This window comes from Tigriopus californicus, chromosome 1, assembly GCF_007210705.1.
Source record: "Tigriopus californicus strain San Diego chromosome 1, Tcal_SD_v2.1, whole genome shotgun sequence".
Classification (NCBI taxonomy): Eukaryota; Metazoa; Arthropoda; class Copepoda; order Harpacticoida; family Harpacticidae; genus Tigriopus; species Tigriopus californicus.
Genome location: NC_081440.1, coordinates 13074958 through 13091496, shown reverse-complemented (window position 1 = coordinate 13091496; position 16539 = coordinate 13074958). Strand labels below are relative to the sequence as shown.

Sequence of the window (16539 nt, the reverse complement as noted above, 5' to 3'; positions counted from 1 at the left end):
CAATAGACCTGTTCGTGGTATAGAACATTTTTCAATGATTTTCATGAACGATGCATACGGTGAATGATCAATCGGTCATGACAAGCACTAATTTTCAATGTCTAGCTTCCCACTGGCCTCGACAATTATTCGACCAGTCTCGTTAGACACGTTTCACTCAGAATTGAATGAACCGGGCCCTGTTGGAAATGAAATGTTTATCCAATGGAGGTATGTGGGTATTTTCAAGTTTTTGTAGTCGATCCCAGCGAATCGTATATGTCATGAATGCCTGGAATCCTCTCAGGTATGAGCACTTACTGCCAAGTGGCTGGCTGAACTACTTGTACGGCGAGACTCTTCAACAACTCCTCCTCCATCCACTCACCAAGGGCAATACGCACTTACTGAGAACGACGTTCGATGAAGAACCAACATACTGAGTGTATGTACGTATGTGTACATGTATTGCTGAGGGATGGTGGTTTCGGGCAGGAAGGAAACCACAGCTTAAGCACTGGCAACTCAAGACAAATGGGCTCAACACCCCAAGTTCAATCTGTGTGCAGTAATTTTCAAAACAGTCGACAAAGGCTAACAAATAAAAGTTAAGAGCCGCACCTTGAAGCACTTAGGGGCCTAAAAAAGGTAATTGACTACCCTATCTTGAGAGCAGGCTAAATAGGATAGGTCAAGGTAATTTAATAGCTGATAAGTTTATTTTGCGAATGTTAGATTATTAAAAGCAAGAAAACCAGCTTATTTTTTGTTTGGTATTTCTGGTTGAATTCCACGATGAGATATAGCTCAATTCAAATGGAGGTTGATGGGGTTCATTTCTGGTCAGAAAAATATCTTCGCCATGGAGACATATCACTTGCATGGAAAATGAAATGGCTGTTGCAAATGGATGAATCAACAAATTCAATTGTTCCTATTTGCCTTCGAGTCCTTCGGGCAAAGAGTTCAGAGCCCTTTGAAAGAAACATGTGACACGTTCGTCCATTGAGACCAACAGTCTGGGTAAATCTCTATCAACAAATATAAAGTATACTGGGATTCCGGAGAGAACAAGACATAAAGCGAGGGCAAAAGTGTAAGGTCGGCAATAAACGGAATAACTCAGTATGAGAGAGTACACAAAAAACTGGAAGATCGGCACTATCAATGGCAATTGAAAGGTCTTTAGTTTGCATGGCTGGGTCACTCTCAGTTTGATCAAAGAAAATATGGCACATGCTCCAAACAGAATGGACATGAAGCCCGCAAATTGAATCAGCTGGTTGATACCGCCAACCAGAAGCAAAGGAATGGTCAAAAACAATGACATCAATAGGTTGAATATTGGAGTGTTTCTGGACACGTTCAACAACGAACAAGCTTTTGGTAAATGTCCTTTGCGGGCACCAGCCAAGAGTAATCTTGCCACGGATAAAATGGTGTTATTCAACGTTCCCAAAGTGGAGCAAATAACGAAAAATATCATGACGGGAGCCAAAGTTGGAAGGGCCTTGTTCATGTAAGACACTGCCACAGCAGATGAACTCAATAACTCCGGAGGAGACAAGACCAAGAAATAGGCAAAATTGGTTACAACATACACCATGGTGACCAAAGTCATGCTCAACCCCACTGCCAAGAGAAGATTAGTTTTTACGGGTTGTTCCAGCTCTTCAACAATGGTCACACTGGGGGCGATTCCAGAGTAAGCCCAGTAGGTGGCATAAAAGGCTTGAACGTAGCCATCCAAACTCTGGGTTGTGTTTTGGAACCAATCTTCAACGGGGAGTCCATGATAAACATCAAATATTTGGTAAAGGCCAGTCCCAATGATGACGGCTACTCCCACCAATTTAGAGTAAGTGAGCAGGCACGACACCCAGACGGCCTCAAACGTTCCACGGCAATGAATGAAGGTCAAAACACCAAGAGTAAGAATGGCAATGACCACTTGGGCCTCCCACATAAAGTCGACATTATTCCAAAACAGGGAACACGTATAAAGTCCCACAGTGAGCGAGGTGACACAACGGCTTGAGGTACTTTCAAAAACCAGGCAGGTCCACATAAAAATAAAGGCTGGCAAGTCTCCAAGGCCGTGGTAAAGAAAGACATAATCGGAGCCCATTTCGGGAAACGTCAAGGCCAGTTCCGCATAGATGAAAGCATTCAGAGTGAATACAAATCCCCCTAGGGCCCAAAATATGAGTGCCATTCCGGGCGATCCCGTGCCAGCCAAAACGGCTGTGGGCGATATGAAAATCCCTGATCCGATTGTGCTGCACATAATGAACATACCCGCATTCCAACCCGAGATGACCCTCTCCATCTGAGGTTTTTCAACCACTTTGGGACAGAGGGGGATCCTATCGGATTTGCCATGGCTGTTTGGCGAGGTCATGGTTCCAAATTGAACTGAAATAAAGAAAGATCGGATGCACTGCTTATTCATACACATGTGGAATACCACCTGAGCTTTACATCAATTTTGCTTTACTACAAAAAAAACACTTTTCTTTCGTTTCAGAGAGCATACACTTAATTTCGTTCTCGTCTTTACAGATGCAATTTTAGCATCGTAGCCATATTGAGCCACCTTTTTGTTATTGTAAGTTATAGCACTCATGAAACTAAAGCATTGTAATGCACTGAAAATGAATGCAAGTACTTTCTCTGTGTTTTTTTTTCAATTGCTTCAATCTAAAGTCTGTCAAGGTGTTTGGTTCTCGATAAACTCCTCAGGTTTGATAAAATGAAATCATTTACAGGCCAATGCGCTTTGAAAATTCAAAGCCTACCTTAGGTGAAATTGTGATAGTAGAACTCACCTGGGGGCAAAATTACAAGACGCAATTCTATTTCCAGGTTCATCGTTTAGATATTCGTTCATATTTTGACACGGTTCAACTATTTAGGATTAAGACTGCTTTTTTCCAATCATATTGGTTAATACAATTCTAAAGATTAGCTCAAGTTTTGATGTAGCGATAATGTCGATTCGGCCTTGGCTGTGCGACAAAGAAAAAATCATTATCTACTGAAATATTCGCTTGTTCAGGGATACAAGACTTTTCAAATGTGACTGAATTAACACCAATGTCACCAAAGTTACTATTCATTTTCGTGCGGAAGAATAAGTGGTCCATATGAAAAAACAGATGATTATAGTGATACCATTGCGATTCTTTAAAGCCGCCACGTCCTCGTTTCAATCATGCCAAACAAAAAGCTTCTTAAATATCTTCGTTCTCACATATTTTGGAAGCTATTGAATTGGTTACGCATTAACTACTACTTTGCTTCGTTCAGTGCTTTATGAGTATGCAGTGTCTGTTCTTTCAATTCTGAGATCATGCTTCTCTCTAAACATGGTGAGTAGGTCGTTAGTCACAGTTGCTATATTCAGTTGACAAGAGTCATAAACGGGCCAAGTTTTTAAGGCTCTTACCTCGGAGTTAGGATATAGACGTTTCATAGTAAGCAAATTCACTAACAACTTTTGCCAGTGTATTTTCATACTAGATGAAATCCATGCGCAATGTTGACGATAACAGTTTAAGAAAACTGGCCTTTGGCCTCGTAAATTTTGATTCAGTTTCATTTTGCGAGAACGATAATTATCAGGAATGATTTGCAGTGGTGCATGTTAAAATTTATCCATGTTAATACTGAAATCCAATAGTCTCATTGAAGCAAAAAAGATGTTATATGAACGATTTCCTTTGTCCGTACAGTTGCCAATGAAATTCATTACAAGTAGGAATGATCAAGATTCCAATAGTCTGGTGGAGATCATAGTAGATCAAATCAACTCTTGGGTTGCTGAGAGTAATATGGCCTTGAAAAGAATGAAAATCTGTTCAATGACCTTTTGGTCGATGCCATTGAACACTCCATCCGTAGATAATGTGGGCAAATATTTTTAGCGGATCTAGACAATGGCGAATTCGAATAGCATATCCAGTTGAAGGTGGATAAAGCTTCTGAAACGGACGTTTAAGTCCAGGGATAATATCACGATGCTAGCTCTACATGCAAGTCAATCTTACAACCGCATCCTGAATATGCTTCGCTTATTGATTGAGCTCCATTTTGTTTAGCAGTTTTGCAAAAGGTCGAATAAGTCCAAATATGATTCGCAAAATAAACTGATTCATAAAAACGCAACTTGAACTTACAAACAGAATGCCAATAACTTTTCAAGGCGATTTTCTTTGTAAAATCCGCTTCACTTATTCACTCCTATTTCGGAACTGTCTTCACTTTTGCCGTTATAGCAGGGACGCAAACCGTGCAAGAACTCCGCCAATCATTCTTGAGTCCATCTTGCACAGTGTTACGAAGCAATTTAAGGAAAGCAGCATATTTATAGAGCGATGAAAAAATGCTTTATTTTTTTGGAGACAGAGATACAAAAGTATGATTCGACCCCAATGTGGTGTTATTTTTATCCCAAGAAACAATAATCACTATGGAGAAATGAACTTGTTAAGCCCTGGCCAAGGGCGGAATAAATCTGTTGATCTTGGGTAACTTTGTTGTCGGATTTGAAGAGGTGCTCCCATCATAGACCGACACCCAATCATACTCATAAATCCATTCTGGACCATCGGTTGTTGCACTAAACCCTGGAAGATATTCATTTTCATGAGTTCAGTACATACCAGGCTTATGAATTAAAAATATCTGACTAACCAGCCAATTTCGCGTTGATTTTTGCCTTTGACAATCTGCCATCGATCTCGTTCTTGGTGCTCTCTGTTGAGGATCTATGATCAAATGCACTGTCAGTATTCGTATGGGGAAAGCCATGGTCCAGGGCGCTTTCAATACCCATTTTGGAAGATCTTTCGTCGATGTCACTTTTGGCATCCATTTTGAAGGATCTGTCGTGGGTCATGTCGGCAGACATTTTGAAATTGGAACTGACAAATCGGTCTGGAGGTTTTGTAGAGTCGTGAGACTGTTGTTCCGCTTGGACACCGTGGGTTACGAAGGTTTGACTGGTTGTTCCCCCGGTTGACTTTGGAGTGATGATCTATTGGAATATGGAACATTGTTAGAGGTGGTATGACGAGTACATATGGAAATTACCTCAATCGAGCTCACGCCATCAATTGGGGTCTGATTTGGCGAACTCGATAGACATTCGGAATACAACTTATTTGGCTGGGAGCAGTTGCTGGGATCAAATGCACTAGAATGTTCCAACACTAATTAGCAAAGTTCCATGCAATACGACTTTAGATGTTACAACCTAAATTGATCATCAAGGCAAACTTTGGGCCCTGAAACAATGTCTAACACCACAGTGTCGCGCCTTCCACACAGGGCCTGATCATTTTTGACGAAACACACCCGATTTTGAGGGTTCCACGTCCAAAAGGAACAGCCGTCGTAAACTTGGCAAACCTGTCGACAGTGTTCAAAAGTTTGCACATTCGCTAAAATGGCCAAATTGTAACCACACAGAGCAGTGGACCATAAATTGCAATCGGCCTGAGGAGATCTGTTGGGCGGTGTTTGAACTGGGTTTTTATCCCACAACTGTCGCAATGCACCAACTTTATCCGAGTCATAACCGGAGAACCTGGGCGGATTCGGCCAGGCACCAATGGGCACGTCCAAAGGTGTAAATTGGCACGAAGTAAAGTTGAAATGGAACCAGCTAACAGGGGGAGAGGGTAAAGTTTGATAATGTTTAAACGCCTTAATTTAGCTTATCTCTATACTGCTCTGAACACTCCCGTGGTCCGGATAAGGTGTTTAAATCCGAGGATTTCATCGTGCATGGAGCCTTGGCATCGTAAAGGGAGCATGTTCCCCTATGAGAACCGTAATGAAAGCGCCAGGTGAAATAAGAACATCTGGCCGATAGAGCACATTTCCTTTGGCAAGAGCGTGGATTGGCGGTGGGTTTCGATTCGAAGGCAGTTTGTCCACAAAATTCAACGTTGTCGAAGCAATCCAATGGGCAAAAACCTAACCAAGGGAAAGTGATTATTTTGAACGTACTCTTTGAGCCGTGTCATTAAACAGAGTTCTTGATAAAATATGGTAGTAAAACTAATTACGTGTCTTTATTTGCCAGAATTTTGAAACAAAAACACATAATGCTTGTGCTACGACCTAAGCCGATGAAACTGTAATGAATGTTTTTTCTCTAAAATGTTGGCCTCAATCGCTGATCACTCAGACGTGAGAATGTATAATCTTGCATAGGTGTACGTTAGTTCTGGTAACTTATCATCGTTCAAAAAATTACACACGCTCAGAATTAAGTTTTGCTTAATGATGGCTACGTTGGCAATTTGACGGATACCACCAAGTCACAAAAAGCCTTAATTAACAATAGTTAGGTCAGGGCCGAATCATTTGTATGACGTAGATTAAAGCACTATTGTTGGTTTATATTTATATTCCTTTACCGAACAACCCATAAAAGTTTGAGATACAACTAAATTCCTAATAATAGGGTAAGATTGATTCGATCAATTTAGATAAAAAGTCACTCAACCAATATTTAATCATAAATGGCAATTTGAAACATTTTTTCATTTCCTAAAAACTAAATCATTTAAACAAGTGCCTAAAGATTGAATGTCACACTGATTAGATCTGAATTGCGTTAAAATCATACTCGCACTTGATGAGTTGGAAGGCCCAATATGCAGAGGGAAGTAAAATACGGGCAGAATTCCACGCGTTTCATGTTCTGCTGTTCGTTTGTTCCGGTGGAATGCATACTGAAAGGTCATTTGAGATGGAAAGGGAAGGGCATGAAGTGAAATCGACGACCCTCCTTGAACCATGTCCGTGTGAAGAAAGTCCACCAATAGTATGGGCCCTTGAGATCTTGCCTTTGTCCTTGAGGGGAGGCCCATCTTCCAAAAAGGATCAAATTCCAACACTTGAGTCAAGTTCTGAAACCGGACCCAATCGAGTTTTTGCCAATAATCCTCGGAGAGTTGATAGTGAACAAGTTGTTTTAGGATTGACTGATATGACCACGCTGATTCTTCACAATTTGACAACATAGGGGCAGATCTCCGGATCATTTCTTGGTGAATGAAATTCGTCCGGACCTCAAGCCATTTGGCATTCATCATTTTGTGTCGTCTCTCTTGAATCAATGTAGAACTCCATCCAAATTGAATTATAGTTAGAAGAACGAGACAGCGAGCCCATGGAACTAGTCTCGCTCCGCACATGTCGAAATATGACAATTGTTACGGTTTAAATTTGTATAAAATGTTATTGTTCCCGTTGCATTTCTCTTTTTCCGAGCTCAAATTTCTACGTGGCAAAGAAGCCAAAACACGAAATTTATGCCCTCATAAATCATTCAGGCCTAGACAAGTAAGCCCCCCTCCCAGATCTTTGGGGACACATTATTCCTCGCCATAAAGACACAAAAGGACGTACGCGTACTTAGTTGGAAAAATAGGAAATGTAATGCTCTAGCAGATCTGGCATCCGCTTTCAAGTTCCAAGTACATACAGACGATGACACACCACAATACACGAAAACCTTTGTCAATTTTACATGCATTCCTCATCCGTATCTAAATCGATCATATATAACAGCACCAAGGATGAGATAAGGATCACAGTTAAAAATCTCCAAACTCTGTCGAGTAATTTAGATCATGAGATCTGAGTACATCGTTTGGTGGCGGCCTCCACAGCCTGCATGATACTGGTCCTAAGGCCGCTCTTTTCCAACATGTCCAAAGCCGTGATCGTGGTACCCCCGGGGGAGCAGACCTCGTCCTTCAATACAGCAGGATGAGTATGTGTGTCTAAAACCATACGACCAGCACCGACCATCGTCTGAGCTGCCAACTTGTAGGCCAGATCTCTTGGGAGTCCTTGCTTGACCCCACCGTCTGCCATCGCCTCTGAAAGAACAACCCAATCCCATTGGATATTTGTAGGTTGCGAGAATAGAATTGTCAAAAAGTCGGAGGCCTATGCTTACCAATGATTAAGTACATGTAGGCAGGGCCAGATCCTGACACGCCCGTGACTGCATCAATCATCGATTCTTTAACCTCATCGATTTGTCCAACCGTTCCAAAGAGTTGTTTTACCGTTGCGTTGTCTTGTGGTGTAACTTGAGGCCCTGAGCAAAAGACTGACACCCCTTCCCGCACGATACACGGGGTGTTGGGCATTAATCGGACAATCTAAATAACAGAACGGACCCCTCTTTAGACTCCTTTTAAATGTCAATTTAAATTTGGTTTTGCAGTCGATTATGCTTACCTTGGAGTCGGGATTAAGATCTGCTTGGAGCTGGGCAAGCTGGACTCCTGCCGCAATCGACACCATGAGTTTAGAGGCTACCAATGATTTGATATCGGGGAGAACCAATGGCATGATTTGAGGTTTGACGGCCAGAATGACCACATCAGAGCAATCCATGAGCTCTTTATTGCAATGGAATGTCTGACAACCCATTTGTTTCATGTGTTCCAAAAGATGCTTGTCAGCGATTGGACAACTGGCAGACACGTGCGAAGCACATTTGACGGCCTGACCTTTAATGAAGCCTTGAGCTAAGGCCGAGGCCATTTTACCCGCTCCGATGAAACCAACTCTCAGGTTGGCACTCATGTTCACTGAAATCTTTACACAATTGGATGACGACCCTTTAAGGTGTTTTTGTGACTGTTGGGGTCAACGCTTTCAGACCAAAGAAGGTTTATTTTTCTCCGGATGCGCGTCAAAAGAAGTTGAAAGAGAAGTAGGTAGCCTCTTTAATGTTCATTCAGGATCACAAAGTCCATGCAACTAACAACAACGTCTTCTTGTTATCCACCAACCTGTTCACCGACCATTGATCATGGATAAGGTACATGCAGGACCAGAATCAGATGAACTTGCTGCTATGCTAGCTAAACACCTCCACCATGAGGCTGGACAGGTTGAAATCAAACTGGTTCTGGCCAGATTCACTAGGCATACTATCGCCAGATCAGAAAAGGGCTAAAAAGTTTCGCCCCTTATCTAGTCCACAAATAGTATGTTCAAAGGTCGGGAAAGGTTTATAGCTTTATAGGCTGTAATCTAGAATACTAATCACCATCCTCATCTACTAAAGTCCGCATCATATGCGTACTTAGTCGAACAGTAGTACCTTGAAAAATGCTCGCTCCATCAACCTTGGTGGAAGCTCGTGGACAGTCTTCTTGTCCAAAGTAGGAAAAATCCTGCCCAAGCATTACCGTATTCTTAGTACATTCCTCTCCACGTTTTTTTCAACTGTCTGTGGGCATTTGCGAGAAGGCGTACTCGCCTTCAATGGGCCAGGCCCATAGACTTAGTCTAAAAGGATCATCGCGAGCGATCGTTCGTTCGTTCACATCCATCGACCTGCAGGTCCGCTAACAAAAACAAGGAGTGAGTTGGGGCCGGTCTTCCCAGTTCAAAGGCGATATCCCCCAAAACATGGTACACCATTTGGGAGAGGAGAATCGAGGCAGTTGGTAGTTATCTGACCAAGAAGACCTTACTAAAGCGGGGTGCCAGTTCACCTCTCTGGTGGCAATAGGCCGTGTACATTGATAGGAGATGTCAGACAACCAACAAGCGTCCACGTGAAGATACATATAGAGAAGTGTATGCCAAGGGGCCCTACGCTATATTTCTGCCTCATGAGTTGACCTGTGGTGAGCCTGGTCCATCCATTCCACTTACGTACATACACCCACAAGCCAGTGAACACCAAGTACTTTACTACCACACAGGTCCATCTAGGAAAGCCCGTGTTAATCATCAATAGCTCCATTCTGGGTATGTTGATTCATCTTATTATAGGACCCGAGTCAGGATTATTCCGGAATCTGTCATTGCTCATTAACGTACAAGTAAGGGGTTCGTGTGAGTGTTTTGGCTCTTTAAAGCCTGAGGGGTGCCCGAGAGCTCAAATTAGAGTTACCCAAAGACATGTCTCTGTCTGCATATTCCGCAGTGTGTTGTAGTTGGGACAATAATCAAACGTTGTTGTAATGATATTCCAAGGACTTGTACTTCCCCTTACCGTTCGGAACAACTTGTGAAAAGGAATCATGACCAACTCATTTCCCCAATGAACATCAAGAATTAAATCTGCCCATAGTTGCTATGTCTTCAACAAGCTATTGCGTCTTGAATGCTGCCTAACTCCGAGAGTTCAGGGGATTCAAATTAGTTTCTTGATTTGTAGTGATAGTCTGAAGTTGTCTTCTTTCAGCTTCTGTCTTTGAGAAGTAAGCTGAATTTGGACAGTGGCAATGGGTGAATTGATCCAAAATATTCAATGACGGGGATCGCCTTTCCTTTCCCCAACCCAATTGAACAACGAACAAATGCATCAGCTTGACATTAGCTTCTTTCATCTTTCAGGATAAAAAAGATGGGAAATCAGCAGAGCGGATCTTCGCCTTCAGGCGGGGCCACGCCCACGCGTGACCGCAAAGACCCTAATCAACGAAGTAGTTCCGAGAACCCATTCAAAAAGCTACCCGTTCACCTTCCAGTGGCGAGAGCTTATTCAACGGATGAACGCGGTAAACTCACCAATGGAATAGGCTCTGGACCAGGTGCGGCTTTTAAAGCCGCAGCTGCTAAGCTGGCCCCCGCTTCGCCTAAGGGGTCAAAATTCGCCAAGAATTCACGTGAGTCAACATGATTGGTGGACGGTGTTTAACCGCTTGTGACAGGATAAAATTCCAGTCTCGGGTTGCAGATCATGGCAAGAATTTGGGAAATGAGACCTATGTGATTAATTCCCTATTTTATGTGCTGTCACTAGGCGATTTGTTCTTTGTCCGGCGGCGCGTGAGCGAGCGAGTGTCTTCCTTCCTTGCACCGTCAAAAACATCCGGAACAATCCGCTTTTTCTGTTCGCTTTCCTATGTCCCATATTCCTCATGCGCGTTGCTTCCTTCTCTACCTCCTCCCTTCCCTTCGTTCCTTCGTTTATTCGTTCCTCCGTCCGTTGTTCCGTCGGTGTTGCATCGACCGGCCCCGGTTAACCCTCCCTAGAGCTCCATTCGCCTCTCCGTGATGGCATGAGTATAAATGCTCCTGCCAATTGAGGTTACTCGGCCCATGTATTCCTTGAGAGGTTATCCGACCCATAAAGGAGATAAATTTTGTTTGCTCCATTCAAAGGGATCTCTTGAATGATAACCGAACTTGTGTGTTTGTGTACCAGAAACATCTCAGATTGAAGCAATGAGCTAATGAATTTGTGGTCCATTCTCGTTATAGCTCTCCCTCCCAGTACGCACGCTTCCGCGCAATCATCCGCCTCATCTTCCCTGGCCCCCATTCCGCACCGACCCCCGATCTTTTCACAGTTCTCCACGCAATCCCAACCCTCCCAAGCCAGTTCGGCGGCACCCACACCGACCCTCGAGAAGCCAGCGCCTGCCTTACTCAGTGGAGGTGGTGGAGGAGGACCGGCGGGCGGACCTCGATCGAATCAGGCGAGCGCACAGCAGTCAGATCCTCAACAACGCCGGGCCGTGATCAGTTCAAGCATGGACGTGGAGAAGGGCTCGGATCCATTGAATGACAATTCGAGCGGGTCAGGCAGTGCGGGCCGAAGATCCTCCATTGAGAATGGAGCTCAAGTGGTCAAGGATGTGATCGAAGTGGTGCAGCATGCCCTGACGAAGAGCCCCCACCTGCCTCGGATTCGTCGTCCTTCCATGGACATGAGCTTCCTGCCCGGTCGACGGTCTAGACGAAGCAGTGGGGAACAGGAAGGTCCCATTCATCTGAAAGTGGAACCAGCAGGACCTCCTTCGGTAAGGCCCCCAAAAATGTGTCTTTGAAAGCCGGTGAATCCCAAGTAGGTCAGGTCTTCGACCTTAGTTCTTATTTTTGCCATCAACGTTTAGCACTGGAAGGCCAAGATGGCTCGTTAGCTGCCAAGGAAAGTGCATTGGTTCTGCCACCTGAACACCAACATTCATCCTTTCAAGTTCTTGGAGGAGGTGGGCGTGCGTTTGTGTGTAATGTGTTGGTTGGCGTTTACTCTGGCAGGGCTGGCAGACTTCCGAGCTAGCGCCATTATTTTTGAAGCTGATACGGATGATGCCTTGAGAATGGTTGAGTGCAAGACGTCCAATTAGACCTACTGGCTTTCCAAACCCAAGTGGTTGATAAGATTTATTTCCCCGACTGTAAGACACTTCCACGCCTCCTCAGTTGTTATCTTCTTTACGAACTAGTCATAAGCTTGGACAAATGCTAACATCTATGAGCCATTCTCCGATCGTCTCAAGAAGCTACCGACATAAACGAATGCGTTTTTCGTGGATGAGAGGATATGAGTATGGTAGTTCTGTCGGGGTTGATTGAAATGTTGTTGTGATGGAGTAAGTGAGCAATCCGATTTAATTAGGGAGCAAATAGAAACCTTCTTGTCTGTCTCGTTTTACGCAGTCTTCCGAGACACTCCAAAAATGGGAATGGTGAGTGTGTAGAAGTGTGGTAGCGTGTGTTGTGTGTTCTATCTAAAGAGAGCGCTTTGCGTGGGAATGTACTTTTCTTCCTTCTTTTTTCATCTATGTTTTATCCAGGCGAGGTTCATCAGCCAACATGAACCCACAAAAACTTCCCAGAAAATGGTCGAACTCCACTTACAAAAAAAAGACACAAAAAAACTCAAGCATGGCCTCATTTTACCCTGGAGATGTCGTATACCAGAAATCTAGAAGCCAAGATTTAGAGCAAGTCTCCCAAAGGACCACGAACCCCGTGAAAATTCGTTCCAAATCCTGCACATTTGAGGGCGAGAAATTGCAATTTCCTTGGCATCAATAACAAAATGGATTTGCAGTTCTTTTTAGAAGAGAGAGCCTTCAAGCATGAGACAAGTTCGTGTTTGTGAGATGAGTTTGAAAGTTTGGAATCAAAGCAAAGTTAGACTGTCTAAGCCTAGGTTGTTTTGAACCTAAATTGAAAGTAAGCCGTCATCAGGGGAAATTCTCTTTGTTTTGGAGCGCTTTCGGCCTTAATGGATCAGGACTGGGCTGATCCATTCGACAAGTGCATTTCCATTGACTTGTTTTCGCTGGAAGCAAACGTCGAAAACTTGTGCCATGACACGGCCACCTTGATTCGTGTCGATTTAGGACCTTTCCCACTTCAGATTGGTGAATACTAAAGGGGGTCTCCTATCCGCAGATACTGATTTACAACACGTTCATTTGGTCTCGCTAGCATGTTTGTGTTCTGAAAGCACATCTTGACATGCATGCCGAAAATAGACCATGCCCGATGCAGAATTCCGCCATCCAATTTTCCCACTGAATGTGATGTCTGTCAACAGGCTTCAAAGTCGACCTCAAACGTATGCGTCTACGCCTGTTTGGCTGTCTGTTCGACATAGTCAGACCCTCTCCATGTGTAGCAATGGCAAAGAAAGCCTTTCTTGTGTTCGATTCGGCCTTGAAAAGCAAAATACACACACCTCGATTCCTACAATACACATCGATTCATTCTCGGCGGACATGATTCATTGTTACGACGTTCGCATATCATTACTCACCGTCTCCAATCAAGTAATGTAGACGGAGGCGCACCTGGTTATCGGTATTCCATGAGGAAATAGAAAAGAGGGAACCCTTAAGGCAATCAATATTATTAGCTCGTCATTCCCAAAAGTAAAGCTGACGCCAACATTCCTTGTTCTGCTTCCAGATCCCTTCCGAGGAGGTCTATGTGCCGACCCACGAAAAAAGAAGCGACGATTCCGACGATGTTCATCCTCAAGCTCGAGTTCGAGCATCCACCATTGGCAGCGGTCAAGTGGCCCGTTCCCGGCATTTGGCTTTCTTGGCCCGACGGCAAAAAGAGCAGCTAAAGGAGATCAAACGACTCATCCCTACGGTGTTCCGTTATGCCGGACATCAGATACCCAAGTCGTCGGATGAGAAAATGTTTGTGAGTGGAACCATGACCAATTGGAAGACCAAGACCATGAGTCGACCCGAGGGCGAGCAAGATTTCATCATCATCTTGGATTGCCCAGAGGGCGAGGTCTATTTCAAGTTCCATCTCCACGATAAGTGGCTCCACGACCCGAAACAGCCCACGATCAAGCGGGAAAGCGATGGCCGCATTTGGAATGTGATCACGGTCGAACGGACAGATAACGATGTGTTTGAAGCCTTGGCTTGTGACAGCTTCTCGCTCAAAGACAATCGTTGCACATCCGGACTGGAAAGTGACCTGGACCGACTCCAAGGCGACTCTTGGAGTCAGGAGAAGCCGTCGGAAAATATCTTGCAGCTCCATAAGAGTAAAGGCCCGCCTATTCTTCCACCTCACTTGCTGCAAATCCTGCTGAATAAGGAGTTCTCGGATATGGGGGATCCGGTGCTTTTGCCCGAGCCCAGTCACGTGTCCCTCCACCATTTGTACGCCCAGTCCATTCGAGATAAGATGCTCGTGCTGAGTACAACTACCCGTTATCGGAAGAAATGTGTGACCGTGGTGCTTTACAAGCCATTGGAAGCCTAGATAAGGCGGCCGATAGGCAGTGGACTACCAAGATATCATTCATGAATTCATTCTTCTTGCTGCTACTCTTCACCGCCGAGAGTTATCGACTCAAGTTGAAGAACAGCAACATCATCATCATCGTCATCGACATTAATGCGCAATTACTTCTGGGATCATCATCAGTTTTGCCGACGATTTAGATCGTGTATTGTTCGTGTCAATATTGCTCTTACAGTCTTCAACTCCGGTCTCCTGGGGGAACCAAGTTATCATGGGAGTGCCGCCGTTTTTGTCATCGTATACCTCTTATTTATGAATCCTCCGGCAGAACATAACTTGGAAATCATGTGTTTATATGCAGTGTGAGAAATCTCCTAATACTGTGCCACGCGACAGTATTAAAATATAAATAACCACGTATTGTACCAGACTCTAAATTCAGAGAGAAAAAGCCCATGTTTTGTAGAAAACTAAGCTGATTTGGCTTTTGAAGGAGCATTATTCTTTTTTCTGAAACTCAGAAAAAGCATGGAATGCATTTGCTGATTGCGTCTGATAAAATGCTGATAGGCTCTTTTAAACTGTCGGTCGTGTTTTCCGGGATAAAAAAACTTGCTAAATTTAGCTTTGCCACGTGGAATTAGAATTAAGCCTAGATCTAATCGGAGGCGCCTAAAAGATTACAAGGAATTCCAACCATAATCCATTTACCGATATTTTACAACAGTCTTTATTACCACCAGTTTCAAGCTAATTGAAATTGATTCTCAAGTATCGGGGCAGTTGTTCAACTCTGAGATGGACAAATGAGTTCAGAATGTGTTAGTTAACAATTTTATTGGAAATCTATATCGAGCACTTGAATGCTCCTACCACATAAAATAAGACCATTCCGAACGGTTATACATTTCTAGTAAAAGGATCATGGAGAACAGTCCATTCAATAAATTTGAAAGCCCTCTGAACTACATCAAAAAACACGAAAATGAAAAATTACTAATAAATCATTCCTGAAATTTGATATCAATGATTGATGACACACCATCTAATTGAGGCACTTGTTGCACTCGGGAAATGTCTTCTTACGCAGTTTGTTGTTCATAAACACGAAACCTATTTAAACCAAAAAAGACAAAGTATTGCCACCTGCACCGCATACAGCAAGAACCATAACATTATTCGTCGTTAAGAACATTTGAATGCACAATTAAAAAATCCCATTCCTATTTCTTTTGATTCATTTGTGAGCATAGCGAATCACCAATCATGAAAAAATATCATTTTCAAATTTCAAACGCTTTTCTTGTTTTTGTAATGATTGCAACAACATGACTTAAGCTTGATTTGTTTCTCAAGACGAGGAAAACTACAACGTTAGTTTTGTTACAAGTATGTGAACTCTTTCATTTGAATACATTTACCTGACGAGCTATGTACTTGTTTCCTGATCTCAACTTCTTGCAATCCTTCGAAATAATTAGCTTATCAATTTTGCTTATTAGATTAGCACAATATTTATTCCATTCTTGACTAAGTTTATGTGGCAAGATACTTGCAAAGCAAATTGAAATGCAACATTGAAAAAGTTTATTCTTTCCAAGTTTGTAACACCTAATGTCTAGAATGGAATCAATCAAAGAAAAAGACCAAGGGACAGAATGGAATGTACGTCAGGAGGTAATATTCTCAAAGGCACTTAGGCACTAAATATCATGAAAGAGTCTAAAAGGGTTGTTATGTGATTTGACATTATAATCTTTTAGAGGAGGAGGACATCCTTTAAAAAGTTCAGATGATCATGTTTGGTAATTCAACAAATTTGCGTATTGAGCAATGCAATATGTTGTGTGTTCTGGGTTGATACAAAAGTGCAAAAGAATATTTACTTAATGAAGCCCCTATTTAATTTTGACCTACATATACTTCGGTAACACTTCAGTCATTGCAACAGAAAAAGTAAATATTTTAAACAATTGATTCAGAGTTGATAAGACAACCTTAGTTTATTATCTAAGGTATCGCAAATTTGATTTCGTTGTTTGTGCTAATCTGAAA

General features: G+C 43.0%; 4 protein-coding genes across 6 annotated transcripts; 1 reads left to right on the top strand and 3 right to left on the bottom strand.

The window, feature by feature from the left end:
- Window positions 1-678: 678 nt before the first annotated feature.
- Window positions 679-2550, bottom strand: LOC131879355 (Y+L amino acid transporter 2-like). The gene has a single exon (XM_059225658.1). The coding sequence runs from the start codon at window positions 2435-2437 to the stop codon at window positions 914-916; it is 1524 nt and encodes a 507-aa protein (XP_059081641.1). The 5' UTR covers window positions 2438-2550; the 3' UTR covers window positions 679-913.
- A 1794-nt stretch (window positions 2551-4344) lies between these two features.
- On the bottom strand, window positions 4345-7324 carry LOC131877387 (uncharacterized). 2 transcript variants are annotated; one of them, XM_059223046.1, is made up of 7 exons: window positions 6620-7324; window positions 5712-5961; window positions 5237-5647; window positions 5074-5176; window positions 4813-5017; window positions 4675-4748; window positions 4345-4607 (listed from the first exon to the last, which is right to left on the bottom strand). In XM_059223046.1, the coding sequence occupies exons 1-7, from the start codon at window positions 7188-7190 to the stop codon at window positions 4449-4451; spliced, it is 1773 nt and encodes a 590-aa protein (XP_059079029.1). In that variant the 5' UTR covers window positions 7191-7324; the 3' UTR covers window positions 4345-4448. The 2 variants fall into 2 exon arrangements, with proteins under 2 accessions (XP_059079029.1, XP_059079020.1); XM_059223037.1 differs by having other exon boundaries at window positions 4675-5017.
- Window positions 7325-7410: 86 nt separating this feature from the next.
- Window positions 7411-8912, bottom strand: LOC131877416 (pyrroline-5-carboxylate reductase 1, mitochondrial-like). Its single transcript, XM_059223076.1, has 3 exons — window positions 8248-8912; window positions 7961-8168; window positions 7411-7880 (listed from the first exon to the last, which is right to left on the bottom strand). The coding sequence occupies exons 1-3, from the start codon at window positions 8596-8598 to the stop codon at window positions 7627-7629; spliced, it is 813 nt and encodes a 270-aa protein (XP_059079059.1). The 5' UTR covers window positions 8599-8912; the 3' UTR covers window positions 7411-7626.
- A 392-nt stretch (window positions 8913-9304) lies between these two features.
- On the top strand, window positions 9305-14909 carry LOC131877405 (uncharacterized). 2 transcript variants are annotated; one of them, XM_059223055.1, is made up of 5 exons: window positions 9305-9653; window positions 9732-9777; window positions 10369-10640; window positions 11239-11780; window positions 13681-14909. In XM_059223055.1, exons 3-5 carry the CDS (start codon window positions 10379-10381, stop codon window positions 14500-14502), a joined length of 1626 nt encoding a protein of 541 aa, XP_059079038.1. In that variant the 5' UTR covers window positions 9305-9653; window positions 9732-9777; window positions 10369-10378; the 3' UTR covers window positions 14503-14909. The 2 variants fall into 2 exon arrangements, with proteins under 2 accessions (XP_059079038.1, XP_059079047.1); XM_059223064.1 differs by lacking the exons at window positions 9305-9653; window positions 9732-9777 and adding an exon at window positions 9970-10232.
- Window positions 14910-16539: the final 1630 nt, after the last annotated feature.

What these genes read in the sequence shown, in the direction of transcription:
- LOC131879355 (XM_059225658.1), bottom strand. Translation starts at nt 2,437, where the DNA reads ATGTGTATGAATAAGCAGTGCATCCGATCTTTCTTTATTTCAGTTCAA.
- LOC131877387 (XM_059223037.1), bottom strand. Translation starts at nt 7,190, where the DNA reads ATGTGCGGAGCGAGACTAGTTCCATGGGCTCGCTGTCTCGTTCTTCTA. An exon ending in CCACGGGAGTGTTCAGAGCA is followed by an intron (nt 5,648 to 5,711) that starts GTATAGAGATAA and finishes TCCCCCTGTTAG; the next exon opens with CTGGTTCCATTTCAACTTTA. An exon ending in ATGGCGTGAGCTCGATTGAG is followed by an intron (nt 5,018 to 5,073) that starts GTAATTTCCATA and finishes ATATTCCAATAG; the next exon opens with ATCATCACTCCAAAGTCAAC.
- LOC131877416 (XM_059223076.1), bottom strand. Translation starts at nt 8,598, where the DNA reads ATGAGTGCCAACCTGAGAGTTGGTTTCATCGGAGCGGGTAAAATGGCC. An exon ending in ATCTTAATCCCGACTCCAAG is followed by an intron (nt 8,169 to 8,247) that starts GTAAGCATAATC and finishes TCTGTTATTTAG; the next exon opens with ATTGTCCGATTAATGCCCAA. An exon ending in CTACATGTACTTAATCATTG is followed by an intron (nt 7,881 to 7,960) that starts GTAAGCATAGGC and finishes TTGTTCTTTCAG; the next exon opens with AGGCGATGGCAGACGGTGGG.
- LOC131877405 (XM_059223055.1), top strand. Translation starts at nt 10,379, where the DNA reads ATGGGAAATCAGCAGAGCGGATCTTCGCCTTCAGGCGGGGCCACGCCC. An exon ending in AAAATTCGCCAAGAATTCAC is followed by an intron (nt 10,641 to 11,238) that starts GTGAGTCAACAT and finishes TTCTCGTTATAG; the next exon opens with CTCTCCCTCCCAGTACGCAC. An exon ending in AACCAGCAGGACCTCCTTCG is followed by an intron (nt 11,781 to 13,680) that starts GTAAGGCCCCCA and finishes TTCTGCTTCCAG; the next exon opens with ATCCCTTCCGAGGAGGTCTA.